A 15,939-nucleotide genomic window follows, 5' to 3' on the forward strand; every position below is an offset into this window, starting at 1 on the left:
AGGATTTGGTTTTAGAAAAACAAGAAGTTAATAGAACAGTAAGCCCGGAGGTGTGGCTGCCTGTGTAGGACACTGGGGTGAAGGGATGAGAAGACAGAGTTCTTAATGCTCTTCTTCCCCAGGCATGAAAGTAAGTTCTGGGAGATAAGAAACATGCAAAAGAGACAAGATGGCATTGCAAAACAAAAAAGAAAAAAATCCTTGTTCACTCTGTCTGTATCAGAAGAGCTGTGTACTTATGGAAATCTTGTGGAGAAAGCAGCCTCATCAGACCACAGCTATTGTGTGACATCTGCTCCTTTTGTTATTATCATTATTGTTGTTGTTGTTACTCTGTGTGTGTGTGTGTGTGTGTGTGCGCGCGCGCGTGTGTGCACACGCATGCCATGGCACATGCATAGAAAGAAGTCAGAGAACAGCGTATGCGAGTCAGTCAGTTCCCTCCTTTCGTCATGTATGTCCCAGGGATTGAACTCAGGTCCTCAGGCTTAGAGTCCTGTGCCTTTACCTTGGAGCCATCTCACTGGCCCAGCATTCACTTCTTGGAGCTCAGGAAGTGGTGGGGGAGGGGGACTGGAGAGATACTGCACTTTCAAGAGGACCCTAGTTTGGCTCCTAGTACTCCTATCAGGCAGCTCAGAACATCCTGTAACTCTAGATCCAGGGGATCCAGCTCCTCTGGACTCTGTGGATACCTGTGCTCATCTGCACACACACACACACACACACACACACACACACACACACACACACACACACACACACACACACTTTAAAATAAAATCTTAAAAAAATTAAGTGGAGAAGTGAAGAGGTCACAGGCCAGGAATAGCACCTGGCCAAGCTGAGAGAGAATTTGTGATCATACCAGAATTTAGCTTATAGGTAGATTCTTGGAAAAGTAAGAGAGATGCCAAATGGAAGAAAAATAATAAAGCTTATTGGTTGCTACACAAACTGAGATTTTTTTTTTCCAGAGTAACTTTGCACAGAATCCTTTGCATCTACCAGGAGCCGTTCCATTTAACATTAACACAAGCCCTCTGCTATTTTGTTAATTGTATTTTTATCATCTCTGTAACCTGGTACTGAGAATTGACAGGAGTCTTGGCAGAGTGGAGCTGAGGAGGAAACATGCCACCTCATGACCGTCCGTCACACTGATGGCTCATAAGAGAATTGCCGTATGATTGCAGAAATGCCGCGCTGCTAGACCAGCTTACAGAAGTACTGCTTCCCACCACAGGAGACTGGCTTAGGGGAAGATCGGAGCGAGTACCTACCCACATTCAGAAAATGTGGGTTATAAACGAGCCACTTAAAACGGACCCTAGTGTTAGAGGCCTTGCTCTGCGCATGTCTGAACCCCGTCGTCTGTGCCCCACTGCTTTCTGTTTCCGCCCTGCCGTAAATGGCTGGGGCGGGGATCCCTGGGATCAAAGCCCGGCAGGCCTCACCGTGCTCAGAGGTCAGAAGGTCCCTGCAGATATTATTTTTTAAAAGGTTAGAACTGAACTTGTGTTTTGACCAATGATAAATTTGAAGTGGAAATAATTTACTCAAAAATCTGCTGTGCAGGGGCAGGAGAACTGGCTCAGCAGTTAAGAGCAGCTATTGTTCTTGCAAAGGACCAGGGTTCAGGTCTCCTCCCTACAGGGTGCCTCACAACCATCTCTACTTTCAGTTCCAGGGGATCGAGTGCCCTCTCCTGACCTCTGAAGGACACTAGACACACAAGTCACATACATACATACATACATACATACATACATACATAATACTCCTACACATAAAATAAAATAAATGAGTCTAATGTTTTACAAAATCTGATTAATAATTTAGAGATTTTCTATACATACTCAAACCTCTTTGGGCTTTTAGAAGTTAGAAAATTGTGTAGGAGCTTCCTTTAAAATTTTAATCCTGACTTGTGGGTGCTGGGAATAGGAGTCACCTTTATTTATTCAATTTAATGTAATTCTTTTGTTGTTTAAATTGTTTTAGGGTTGAGGGTATAGTTAAATAGTAGAGAACCTGCCTTACATGTAGGAGGCCTTGAGCTTGATTCCTAGCACTATAAATTAAGTAAAACAAAAATAAAGAATAAAGCATATGCTTTTAAAAATAGTTGGATATAGTTTTTGTTGTTGTTTTATCATGGGAGGAAGGAGCAGTCCATAAATGGAATTGGCTAGCTTTTCGGCTCTTTTGTGTGTTTAGCCTAGGCTAGCCTGGGACATGCCAGGTGGCAAAGAGTGACCTTGACCTTCTGATCCTCCAGCTTCCATCTCCTAAGTGCCAAGTACTGGGATTACAGGCATGCTCAGTTTTATGTGGCGGGGGGGGGGGGGGGGGGGGGTAGAACCAGAGCCTCATGCATGTTAGGCCAGTGCTCTACCAACTGAGCCATATCCCCAGCATTGTCATGTGTTATAATTGACGACTGATTTTTATTTTGATCAGTTAGGAGGCTTTGGCTGCAGTCACTGAAGTGAATTAGTGACTGATTTGGTTGATCCAGAGGCTCAGCAATATTATCAAGGATTTTGATACTCCTGTGTGTTAGTTAGGGTTTCATTGCTGTGAAGAGATACCATGACCATGGCAACTCTTATAAAGGAAAACATCTAATTGGGTTCAGAGGTTTAGTCCATTATTGTCATAGTAGGAAAAAAGACAGAATGCAGGCAGACATGGTTCTGGAGAAGGAGCTGAGAGTTCTACATCTGGATCCACAGGAAGAGAGAGAGACACTGGGCCTAGCTGGGGCTTCTGAAACCCCAAAACCCACCCCCCCAGTGACATACTTCCTCCAACAAGGCTACACTTCCCAATATTTCCATTCCTGTCAGCCCATGGAGGCCATTTTTATTCAGACCACTATTCCTGTCTCCTTCCTGCTGCCTTCAGCATTGGCTTCAACTAGATTATGGTCCCTTGTGCGTAGAATGTGGCTGTAGCCAATCCTGTGGTAAATAAGGCTATCTAGTGGTAAAAGAACCTGCAGGAAATTCCCCTAAAACCACCAAACAGCCTTCTCCCCTTTTCTGTTTGTCTGGAGCCCATTCCATCCTCTCTGTTAAATGAATTACTGGCAAGAGGAACTGGACTGCCAAAATGAGCCTTGACCTAGCAGTATCTATCTTGATGGGTGATAACTGAGATTCTGAGACAAGGAAAATAGCTGCAATGGATGTCACAAGGAAAGCAGCAGCGTGTGCTCTGGAAGTCAGTAATAAAACTTTCTAGAAATTCTATCTTTATCATACTATCTACATAATTAAGGAAGGACAATACCAAAATAATAAAAGCTAAGAAGGCTGTAAAGTGCAGTTTTATAGCTAGCCCTGGTGGTGCAGGCCTATAATTTTAGCTGCTCAAAATATGAAGGCAGGATGATCACAAGTTAGAGTCATGCCTGCACAATGTGTGACACTTCCTGGACAGCCAGGAACAAGCATCTTTTCACTGCAGGTGGGGAACGTACTATCAACCAAAGAAAGGATACCATTAATGTCGAATTGGTGAAATGAGCTTTTTGGGGTTACTTTTAGGAGCAGAAAGGACTCAAAGACAGCTGCATCACCAAAAATCTACCTCAGCATGAGTGACAGCTCACAAAAGCTGGAAACCTAGAGTACACTGCACAGCCTGCAGGCAGCTCAGTAGGTTGGAGAATATCTTTTCCAGGTAGCTAGGTTATCTGAGCTTCTTCTAGGTAGCTTAGTTGGTCTCTGCCTCTTCCAAGAGCTTAGCTGATGTACTAGTCAGGGTTCTATAGAATAACAGAACTCACAAAATTAATCTCTCTATATATAGAAGGGGGTATTTATTAGAATGACTTATAGGTTGTGGTCCAGCTAATCCCGCATTGGCTGGCAGTGAACAAAGTGTTCAAGAACCCAGTAGCTGCTCAATACAGTGAGGTTGGATGTCTCAGCTAGTCTTCAGTATATGTTGGCATCCAGAAGAAGTAGGCTCTGATACTAATGAAGGGATAGAATTGCTTGCAAAGAAAAAAAGGCTTCCTTCTTCCATGCTTTATATAGCTTCCAGCAGAAGGTGTAACCCAGATTAAAGGTATGTCTTCCCACCTCAAGATCTGGATAAAAGGCTTGTGTCTTCCTACCTAAAAAAGGATCTCAATTAGAAGCAAATCTCCCTACTTCAGGTTAAACAAAATTCCCTCACAGGTGTGCCCTCCATTTTTGGATTTTAGTTAATTCCAGATGTAGTCAAGTTAATAACTAAGAATAACCATCATAGCTGTTCTGCCTCTTTCAGGTAACTCAGCATGCATGTCTGAGAATGTCTTTCCATCATTATGGTTTATATACACTTAGGCAGGGAAGGTGCTGGTGAATCTGGTCAGTTTTAGGGACTTCCTGAATCTTTTAAGTTGTTTACTTCCAAAGCTTAACTAGTTTTCCTGAATGGTGGAATGTTTCACGTCCCTTTAGAACATCCTGTATCTTAAGGAACTTCTCTTCAAGATCGAATGTTTTATCTGGAAGGAAATTGCTATACAACAGTGGGCTACAGAGTGAGTTTAAGACTAGCCTGAACAACTTAACAAGACTGTGTATCAAAATAAAAAATAGAAAAAGGGCTGAGGATAATGCACAGTGGTAAAAAAAAAAAACTTGCCTGTCATGCAAGATCCTAGGTATAATTTTTTAAATATGCATATGAGGATATGAAATATATTTGTATTACCTTCAAATAAATATTAACTGTATGCACATATATCAGGATATATATGTACATATATATATATATATACAGTATGTATATATTTATCAACATAAAGACAAGTAAATAAGACTACAAGAATGACTGCCATGAATGAGAATTATTCAGGAACTTCTGAAAGCTGATATACAGAGAGGACAACAAAAGAATTGACTCTATGAAGGCATGAACAAGAGGAAAGCCAGTTGTATATACTGGCAATGGTAGGCATGCAATAGGCAGGATCTTTCTCAGCACCCATTAGGAAGTCAAGGCCATGAGACCTAGTGAATCCTGGGGAGTTTGTAAAAACTCCTCTAGACACCCCCATTTGATGGGATCCATTTTGGCATATAATTTGGGGTAATCACACACCCTGCATTTTCTGAGGTTATATGAAGAAGAGCAATTAAGCCAGATAACCCATCATCAAAAGCCTCCAGTCAGCCAAGATAGCGTTGCATGTAGAGACCAGAATCTGAAAGCCACAGCCAAGACAAAACTCACACCCGCAGCAGGTAGCAAACTGCCCCTTCACCTCACCTCCAAAAATAAACAGAATTGTAAGGCTAAGTATGAACACAACAGAAACTAAGTGTATGGCAAAAACTCTTCTAAGCCCCATCCCACCCCTCAAAGTGACTAAGAGTTCAGGAAGGAAACCTTTAACACCTTAAGAAATTCAAATTAGCAAACAGAAGATATCAAAGTTGTAATTGATATCCACTAAGTATATTCAGAATTATATCTATCAAAGAAAAAAAATAATTATTATGAAAAACAAACTATTAGGAATTGAGAAATTAAACATGGGACCATAAAATTATCCTTTTCATGTTAAATATGAATGCACACACTTGACATTGGTTTAAATGAACTGAATAAATAATTGTTAGAATTATTTGCAGTTCTCTGCCAAGAATCCACAGGAATAAGAATGAGGTTTGTGCAGAATCTTACTTCACTCAGTATGATTATATATTTCCTGAAGATTGTGTTATTTTCATGAATTTAGCAACAGGAGCAAATTTGTTTAAAATATCTTGGAATTTGTCAATTAGTAACTAATACAGTAGTTGCCCAACACTTATCCACAATGGCTGTGCTTCAAGACTCAGTGCCTAGCGAGGTGTGGTGGCAATATTCCTTTAATCACAACACTTGGGAGGTAGAGGTGTGTGGATCCTTGTGAGCTACAAGCCAATCTGGTCGACATGGTGAGCTCCAGGACAGCCAGAGATTGCGAGACCCTGTCTGAAAAAACAAAACAAAAATGCTCAGTCCTAAGTCACCATAGTTAGTATTAAACCCTACACACATGCACATGTGCACATATTCACATGCACGTGCGCACGCGCGCGCGTGCACACACATGCACACACATACACACACACACACACACACACACACACACACACACACACACAGTTTTCCCTGTACCTTCTTCCTTCCTTTTATATTGCAGTAATAAAACACCACAACCAAGGCAACTTATGAAAGATGGCATTAATTGAGCTTACATTTTCATGATGGTGGAACAAGGCATGGCAGCAGGGACAGCTGAGAGCTCACAGCCTGATCCAGAAGCAAGAAGCAGAGGAAGGGCACACTGGCAAGGCACTGGACTTTGGAAACCTCAAAGTCCACCCCCCAGTGACATACCTTCTCCAACAAGACTATACTTCCTAATTCCTCCTAAACAATTCCACCAACTAGGGACCAAGTATTCAGACATCTAAGCCTATGGGGGACATTCTCATTCAAACCACCACACCTGTGTACCACTGAAAAGTTTAGTTTATGTTTTAGACACAAGATAAGATAAATAACTAAAAGCAGAGTTATAGTGTAATGAAAGTTATAGGACTGAGCTCTCTCATGTCTTGTTGTACTGTGTTCACTATCTTATGAGATACAAGTGACATTGTGATACGGTCCTAGGCTGCCATGTAAAGATTACTTACAAGCAGACACTGGGATAAACACAGTAGTGGATCTGACACCTGAGCAGGACTAAGAGAACTGGAGATGGGTAGAATCAATAATGTGAGCACACAGGATAAAGAGATGAGTGCCCTGGTGGAATAGGGTAGGACAATAGATTTCATAACAGTAGTCAGAATTCTGTACAACTTAAAACTTACTGATTATCTCTGGAACATTCAGTTTATTATTTTTTGACTGTAGTAGGGCAACAGAAACTTCAGAAAGCAAAACCACAGACATGGAGAGGGAAAGCCACAGACTGTATGTCTAAAACGGTTCGTTTCCTAATTTATGGACCCTTGTAACATGATTATATTTTATTAGCAGCTCTCACTCCTCATTTAACAGTCTGTACCACAGTAAACTTCCTACCATCTCCATTACTAATTTGTGAATCTCTAGCTTGCCCTCCTAACATAGCTGGACACTCTGTTGTTGGAACGTCTGCTCTTTTTGACATATAACTGTTTATGCTCTGATTTTCCCAGTACCGTTGTGACGACTTGTGTGCATTTTTTATCTGGCACACAGGATGTGACCTGGTAGCATCATGCTGTCACTATGTACATCTACTTGTTACATGATTTGATCTCAAGTAGTGTCCTAATTTGCTTTCTATTGCCATGATAAACACTATGACCAAAAGTGACTTGTAAAGGAAAGGGTTTGTTTGAGTTTATTGTTTACAGTCCATTATAAAAGAGAAGACAGGGCAAGAACTCATGACAGGAACCTAGAGGTAGAAACTGACACAGAGTCTGTGGGGGAATGCTGCTAATTGGCTTGCTCCCCTGACTTGCTCAGCCTGCTTTCTTATAGAGCTCAGGACTACCTGCTAAGGGGTGGCACCACCCAGAGTGGGCTGGGCCTTCTCACATTAACCATTCATCAAGAAATGCCACAGGTCAGTATGATGGAAGCATTTTCTCAGCTGAAGTTGCCTCTTCCCAGATGACCCTACTTGTGTCAAGTCAATAAAAAACTAGGTGGTGTCACTGCACAGACAAGTCACTTGGTTGGTCTTATACCACAGGTTGTCTCTAGGGCAGCAGCTCCATCTCATTTCAGTTATTTTATCTTCACCTGGGCTGTGTGGAATCTGCCCTGTGCACTTGAAGATTGGAGACCAGCGGAGTTTATTTGGAGACTCCCTCTCCTAAGCTGTCCCTAGGTTTAACCCCTCACTTCCCTGTAGCTGGAAGTTTTCCTGTGTCCTGCAGCCGCTCAGACCCAAGTAAACACACAGAGGCTTATATCAATTATGAATTGCATGGCCATGGCCTATGGCTCAATTTTCTTGCTAGCTAGCTCTTATAACTAAACTCAGCCCAGTTCTATTAATCTGTATGCCACCACGTGTTCTGTGGCTTTACCGGTGTGCCATTACATGCTGCTCCCTGGATGGCAGGATGACTTCAATCATATAAGTGTCACTCCATCCCAAGAGTCATTTTTTTTTCTCTAGACTCCCCTCACTTTTGATCAGTTTGTAATATTGATAAGATCTGGTTTGTTCTGTTGTGGGGCTTGTTTGATAATGTTCAAAATGTTTTCTTCTTGGTTAAATACAGTCTATCTGATAGGCGGTAATTTGGGTATTTAAGTGTATTTTTAAGTAATAATAATATGAAGACTTTAAAACATAAAAAAACATGTTATTTTGAAATAATGCATTTTAACTATTTCAAAATACTTTTGTCTTAGGAAAAAATCTAATGATGCTGATAACTGTCAAAGAGAACTTAGGAAACTGAAGTTTGAGTCTGTTATTTCTGAGTCAAGGTATATACTGCAAATTTTTCATAAACACTTTAATAACTGAATTTAAACCATATTTCTAAAATCCTCTTATTGAGATTGTACATGCCTGTTGTTTTCTTGCTTATATATGTAATACCTAATTTGGACCTCCTGATAGCTCTGTATCTTTGCCTTGTCCATGGTTCCTGTGTCTGCTGACATTGATGTCACTACTTTTTTCTTTGCTGTGACAAAAACAACTTAAGGGACAAAGAGTCCACTTTGGTTCATGGTTTAGGAAGGAACAGCGTCAGTCCACATGGCAGTGGGAACATGAGGTGGACGTCAAAAGGAAACAGAGATAAATGCAGCTTTCGGCTTACTTTCTCGTCTTCTTTCAGTCCAAACCCCAGCCTATGAGATAGTGTCGCCCACATTCAGGGTAGTTCTTCTTCCTCTGTTAAACCTTTCTCAGAACAGTCTTATAGACACCACCAAAGAAGGATTTCTGGGATGATCCTGAGTCCTGCCAAGTTGACAGGGAGACGAACAGTCGCAGCCCCATTCCTTGTCAACTTGACTTCCAAACATTACATCATAACATTCCACGTGGCCCCTGAAGTCTCATTTTCATCTCAGGGTGCAGACCCAGCCTTTAAAAAATCCCAACACGGCTCCAAAATCCAGTGTCTCCTTAAGTGAGCTACTGTAAAATAAGAAACCAGCAAGTTACACACTTCTAATATATAACACCACAGAGTAAGCATTCCCATCCCAAGTGGAGGAATGGTATTGTAGCAAGTCAAACACATCAACGCAAACACCAAATGCTACAGTTCCACGTCGCACATCTGGGGCTTGTGACAGAATTATCTGGGCTCTGATGGCCTTCCACGTCACCTGTCCCCCCAAGCATGCCTCCTGCAGTGCATGTAGCCTTTCTCTTGGGCTTTCTCCTTGCCACGCCTATAGCTTTCCTCATCAGACACCCCATGATCCTGGCCTCTATGATACCCTGTGCTCTCCACTGCGGTTTAGGATTTACCTTCACAACTCTACCCGTAGCCTCTCAGGGTTCCTTGTGGTGAACCAAACCTTCCAACAATTACCTAGCCTCAGCAGCTCTGTGGATTATTTGGGAGAAAGCCTCCATGACTCCCTGGTAACCCTGTGTTTTACGTGTCTAGAAAACCAGCACCAGGTAGATGGCACTGCCTGGTTCTGCTACCAACCTCTTCCTGTCATAACACTCCTGAATCTGAGAAAGTGCTTTCCAAAGCTGTGGTTTTCAAACAGGGAATCCCCTCAGGACCCTTCTCAGCTCAGCTTCTCTTTTAAGTAAACATGCATTTTCACAAGTCAAAGCTTTTGATGGGGGGCGGGGGAGGGGGGACGCGTCTTTCCCATTTTCCCACTGGTACAGTTTGCAGCTCCTTTGAGTCGTCCGAATCTCTATAACGGTTACAACTGTTTTGTCTGCACTTGCCCGTCAGCAACTTTCAACTGACAGTTTCTTCCCCAAACTGCGTGTTTTTCATGTCATTCTGCCCACGTGTCACTGCCTGTCGTTGTTGACCTGACCTGAATGAGAACAGTGAGCAGTGATCGTGACACAGCCTGAATGTTGTCACAGCCTCACGTTTTCTCCACCAAACAAATTAGTATTTCGGTTTCGAATTCAGTCTCACTCAAGTTCCCAGGACGCAGGGGAAGCCGTGTTCTCTTCCAGAAAATGACGTGAATAGCCTCTAGCTCTGAGTTCCCAAGAGATTCCTCTTTGATGCATCTGAGATCTCTCGATGTGGGGCTCCACTGCCTGCATTTCTTCTTCCCCGTCATTCTGATCTTCCAGTTTTCTACTTGAATGTCCCTTACACTCTGCTTACAGCATTCAAGGGTTTTCTTGCTCTAACTTCCAAACTCTTCCACATTCTTCCCACAAACCAGTTCCCAAGGCCTAAGAACCACATGGACTATTTATCTCACTCCTTGGCACCAGTTTCCTCTTACTTTTCTTATCATTGTGAACACAGTACCTAAAAAAAGGCAACTTAAGGATGCAGGGGTTTGCGTTGGCTCACTTTTGAGACGAATACAGCCCATTATGGCAGGGAATGCAAGGTACAGAATCATGAGGCAACTAGTTACAACATCCAGTCAGGAAGTAGAGTGGTGAATTACCAGAACCCTGATTCCTCTTTCTTTTATCTGGACCCCAGGCCATGGAAAGGTTTTGTCTGCATTCAAAGAGAGTCTTCCCTCCTTGCTAAACCTTTCCAGAAACGCCTTTGTAGACAGACTCAAAATCTGTGGTGGTTCTCAATCCAGCCAGGTTGACAATGAAATTAGTTACCACAGTGGGAAAAATCTAACGTAGAGCTATCCATGTTCTTAGCATCTTCGTTTTTAAGTTGTAATTATGATGAAAGTTCTCCAAAATATGAAATCATAGCCTAACTATAAAATCCTTGTTTCTAATGTATGCTTGTGATACTTTGTTTCCTGTTCCTTTTAGGCACAATAGGCTACTTAAAGAAAAAGACGACTCTTTAATGACATGTCAACAACTATATAAAACTTTACAGGAAGAGCTGACCACAAAAGAAAGGCAAGAAGAAGATATAAAAAGAAGAATCAACCTTGCAGAAAATGAACGAGAGATGGCCCAAACTCTCCTGCATCAGACACAGGAAGAAATTTTAACACTGAAAAATGAAAGGTACAGTCAAGAATAATTCCTTAAAACTATTTTATCCTTAAATAAGTATCCAATATATATTTGAAACATCGGTGTAGATATTATCATAACATTAAAGTCAGGACTAAAGACACATTTCACATGTAAGTTCATCGGAACTTAAGTCTGTTCCCTCACTTTGAAGCGATTCAGCTGGATCTCAGCTTGCCCACATTGCTGTGCAAAGGCCCCTGGTTCGTCGAGGCAGAGATGGCATCTGGGTTACTTTGCTGGCGGAATTTTACTCGACGTTTGAGCATTTGTAAACATTTGTAACCTCACCCAAAAACTGGTGAATCCTATATTTAAGATAAAAATGTTGGTTTGCTTTTTGCCACTTTCCCTCTCGTTGGCTCCTCTTCTGTCTGGTCTTTAACTGTCTGAGGCTCTTCTCAAGGTGGCACCAGCAGTTCTGAAAGCATTCTGGCCCAGGCTCCCAAGGTACTGTCGTTCTGATAAATTATCTTTGCATGAGTCTTTTCTAGAGTTACGTCTCAACTCTGCTTTCTTTCATGTTTTAATTTCCTAGAGTGACTTCGCTCATTCTTTCTGAACCCTTTTGTTTTAATTGTATATCTAACAGATAGCATAAAACTTGATTTTTCCCCTGTTGTTGACTTTTAAATTGGGGCATAGCGATTATTCCTTTTACATGCATTGATCTAATTATTACATTCTAGAATAATACAAGCCTTATAAAGACATAAATTTTTACTTTTTATTATTGTCTGCACAAAGGAAGCTGATGATTGACTGGCTACTGATTATTACATAATTTAAAAGAAATTTTATTTATTGCTTTTGGTGTGTGTGCACATGCATGTGTGTGTGTGCATGCATGCATGTGTGTGTTGGCACGCGTGCCACAGAATACATTTGGAGGTCAGAGGACACCTCTGTGGACCTGGTCCTCTCCTTCCACCTTTATGCAGGTGCCATGCTTGAATTCAGATTGCCAGGCCTTTAGCAATCATCGTGCTCGCCCCCTCCTTTCATTTTAATCTCATTAAAAGATTTTGTTCATGTTGAGTGTTATTTATACATTTTATGATTTTTTTTTTAGTTCTCCATAATTATAGTTGTTTTCTGAGAATAAATCTGGGGTAGGGCTGCAGCAGTAGATCGCAGGCATATTTAATTACATAACTGGGTTTGTTGCGCAGAACTCTCTCCCCAGCACAGTGGTGGTGGACTATGGGACAGATCTTCACAGTTCCCTAAGAACAAAGCTCATCTCTGATGCTGCATGGGTTGATTTTATTTCTACTTCTCTTTGACTAAATACGAACTGCAGAGCTAATGTCACTCACATTCCTTCTTCTCCTAGAGATACCAGTACCCTGATGATGTTGTCTTTGTACCTACCTGACTCTTCATCAGCCCCTTTTCTTCTTCATTTCATGATTATATATATTGAATATTATATTTTTTTTTCTTCTTCATTTCATGATTGGTTAGCATATTAGAAGCTGCAACCTTATAAGCAAGAAATGTAAACAAACCAAGCTTATTGGAGGAATAACTACTGGGAAACTGAGCATATGTAAGATTAAAGGAAACTTCTGTATGGACACAGAAACTTCAAAATCACTATAATTTAGACAAACATTGTAGTGTATATTAGAAATATATGCTGGTGGCCCTGGGTATGTCAATAACTTCAGAAATGTCTTCCCTGTCTTTATAGTATGAGTTCATAACCAATGGCCATAGTGATTGCCTATCATCTGAAAGCAGTAATGTATTCTATAGAGAATTCACAGAATTGCAATCTTCAAAAAGATACAGTGAAATAAATAAAACCTTCGGAAGTCTTTGATTTTGAACCTTGGTCATCTGAAGAATTCTTACATTATATAAGATTCCTTATTTTCAATGTTGCTGGGTTAATGAGGCTTATCTATGTATGGGCAAATGCTGTCTGCCACAGTGGTTGAGATCCTTCTACCTTTTAAATCAGTGGTTCTCAACCTCCCTAATGCTGTGAACTTTTAATACAATTCCTCATGTTGTGGTGATCCCCAACCATAAAATGATTTTGTTCCTACTTCATAACTGTAATTTTACTACTTTTATGAATCCTAATGTAAATATCTGATATGCAGGGCATCTGATATGTGGCCCCCAAAGGGGTAATGACCCACAGGTTTTAGAACTACTGTTTTAAATGTTTCTGGAATTCTTCTCTGAGGATTGGTCTAAGTATACATGATTTACCTTATCACCAGTGTGATGAACATTCACCCTTTGGGAACAAATCCACAAAAACTTAGAAGCAACAGGAAGTAAATAGACATGTTTAATGTAGGTACACTGAAAAGACTCATAGCTGGCCATGGTGGTACATACCTGTAATCTCAGCATGGAAGACGCTAAGGCAGGAGGATCACTGCAAGTTTGAGGCCAGTCCAGGCCAGTCAGGGACACATAGTTTGACCCTGCCTTAAACAACAACAGCAAGGAATCCCAGTGGTGAAGCAAGGGCTCTGTATTTTGTGGGCTTTTGAGTTGGGCAAACAGATTTACATCTCAGCTTGGCCATTGTCAAGCTTGGGCAACCCAACCATGTTAACCTTTTTCCTTATGTGCAAGCTGGGCATACTAATACCAGCTATCCTTTTGTGGGTTCTAAAGCATCTAGCACTTGCCTTGTACATTAGAGACACTCTGAAGTATTATTTCTTCTGTTTCATCTTTTTTTTTTAAGACCACTGCATGCTGTGGGATGTCATTCTGTATGTTGTGAATATGTGTTACTCTGATTGGTTGATAAATAAAACCTGATTGGCCAGTAGCCAGGCAGGACATATAGGTGGGTTAAGCAGACAAGGAGAATTCTGGGAAGAAGAAGGCTAAGTCAGGAGTCACTAGCCAGACACAGAGGAAGCAAGATGACAAGGCAGAACTGAGAAAAGGTACCAAGCCACATGGCTAAACAGATAAGAATTATGAGTTAATTTAAGAGTAAAACCTAGTTAGTAATAAGCCTGAGCTAATGACCAAGGAGTTATAATTAATATAAGCCTCTGTGTGTTTACTTGGGGAATGTGAGTGGGAGAGATTTGTCCCGACCACCAGCAGGCCAGGACAATTGAAAACTTCTACTACAACTGCCTCCTAAAGCATCATTTTATACCCTACTGTTACCATTTAGCAAACATTTGGATTCAGTATTACCTGCTTTATTCATAAGATGTAATAATTAATCCTTGGGATGATTCCACTTTGATGTTATTATTAGAGCAGAGCATTACCAAAAGAAGTGCTCAATACTATCTTTGAAAATATATAGCAAAAATTTCTCCCCAGACTCACCATTTTCTCTGGTTTCCTATCCATCAACAGCTTTGAGAACAACTCACTTGCCCAACTTCTTATGCTATCACACACTTGCTGTTTTTAATGGAGGCAGGAGCTGTGGCAAAATCAAAATTATCTCTTTGATTGACAATGTGAAGACGTCTCTAAAAGAACAACTTGTGAAATATGGCTTAAAGCTGTTGTTTTGGCATTCTGGTTTGACGTTTGTTTGCAGTTACATTTTTAACTGTAATTAAGGGAAGCTAAAATTTTGCATTTATATAAAAATTAGAGTCTCATTTTCTTTGGGGGTCTAAGAATTTAAAAGTTAGCTTTTAAAATAAATACCCTTAATTGCAAGTACATCCTAATTTGCCTATTGTGTCAACACTGAAAATGTTAATTGAGAAGAATCTGGTGATTGCAGGGTAGCGGGTTAGAGACAGCTAGCCACAGCTCCCCTTGAGAAGCCTACAGAGGGAAGGCAGCACGTTACAGCATAGAGAGCCCTGCATTGGCACAAGCTTGCACCAGCATGGCCCTCGTGAATCATATCACCTCAGTCGTTTACTCTCTGGTCCTCATTTCTTCTAACAATCAGGCTGTTGTATGGGCATATTTCTAAGAAATTAGAAGAACTTGCATCCCCAGCGACAAGAGCAGGCACTCAGGATGTATCTGCTAGCTGGATGAGGTTGTGTTTCATCCTCCTCAAACCACTGATTACAGGATTTGAAACTAGGAAGTTCCTCCCAAATTTTCTAGGGCTCCTGGCTTGCTGAAAATAAGAGCTTGGAGTAAAATGGCTGTGCAAGATCCTGATGGAAATCTCCTTTATTTGATTCTTCATAAAACTCAAATTTAGGGCTTAAGTCTATGGCATTTCCTAGAATCCTAAAATATCAATATCTCTCAAACCTTCTGAAGAAGTCCAGTATCTACATATATGTAGCTTTAGCTTTTTGAGACATGGCTAAAGAATTATAATTAATGTTTTTATATTTCCTAATTCCTCTAGGTTTCTAACAAATTGTAGTCAAGGTTGGTCCATTTAGCGTATTTCTATACAAGATTGCTTTCTCTTATCACTGTGTTATAATCTCAGTGGGAAAGCCCTTCCACGGGCATACTACCTAAGTGTGATTTTCATTTAGGGAGTCAGGATTGATCATCACTACATACATTATTCATTGCAAATTCTGTTCTAATCAAGGATAGTGAGTGCTTAGAACATGGTGCATAAGCGTTCTCTCTGCTTTGCCCCATTAAAGACTTCTTTAGAGCCAGGGACAGGGGCTCAGCAAGAAATCAGAGAGGTAGAAAGGTCCTTATTCTGGCAACTACAGGTTCAAAGAAAATTTCCCTCACAGTTGTAAATTCATAGGATAACAGTTTACTTAAAGCTCCATGTACTTTGTGGGAGTGTCCTAATAGATTTCACAATT

At 40.9% G+C, this 15,939-nt stretch overlaps 1 protein-coding gene across 5 annotated transcripts in view; it reads left to right on the top strand.

The window, feature by feature from the left end:
• The window catches only part of Lekr1 (leucine, glutamate and lysine rich 1), a 183,175-nt gene that overhangs the window by 110,013 nt on the left and 57,223 nt on the right, over nucleotides 1–15,939 (top strand). For 4 of the 5 annotated variants that reach the window (XM_006972624.4, XM_015989713.3, XM_042279112.2 and 1 more), the window contains 2 exons: nucleotides 8,422–8,499; nucleotides 10,973–11,176. In XM_006972624.4, coding sequence (XP_006972686.1) covers nucleotides 8,422–8,499; nucleotides 10,973–11,176 — 282 coding nt within the window. The remainder of the gene's footprint in view (nucleotides 1–8,421; nucleotides 8,500–10,972; nucleotides 11,177–15,939) is intronic. The other variant, XM_076574196.1, reaches the window with a different exon arrangement.

The sequence above is a fragment of the Peromyscus maniculatus genome, chromosome 6 (genome assembly GCF_049852395.1).
Source record: "Peromyscus maniculatus bairdii isolate BWxNUB_F1_BW_parent chromosome 6, HU_Pman_BW_mat_3.1, whole genome shotgun sequence".
In the NCBI taxonomy this organism is placed as follows: Eukaryota; Metazoa; Chordata; class Mammalia; order Rodentia; family Cricetidae; genus Peromyscus; species Peromyscus maniculatus.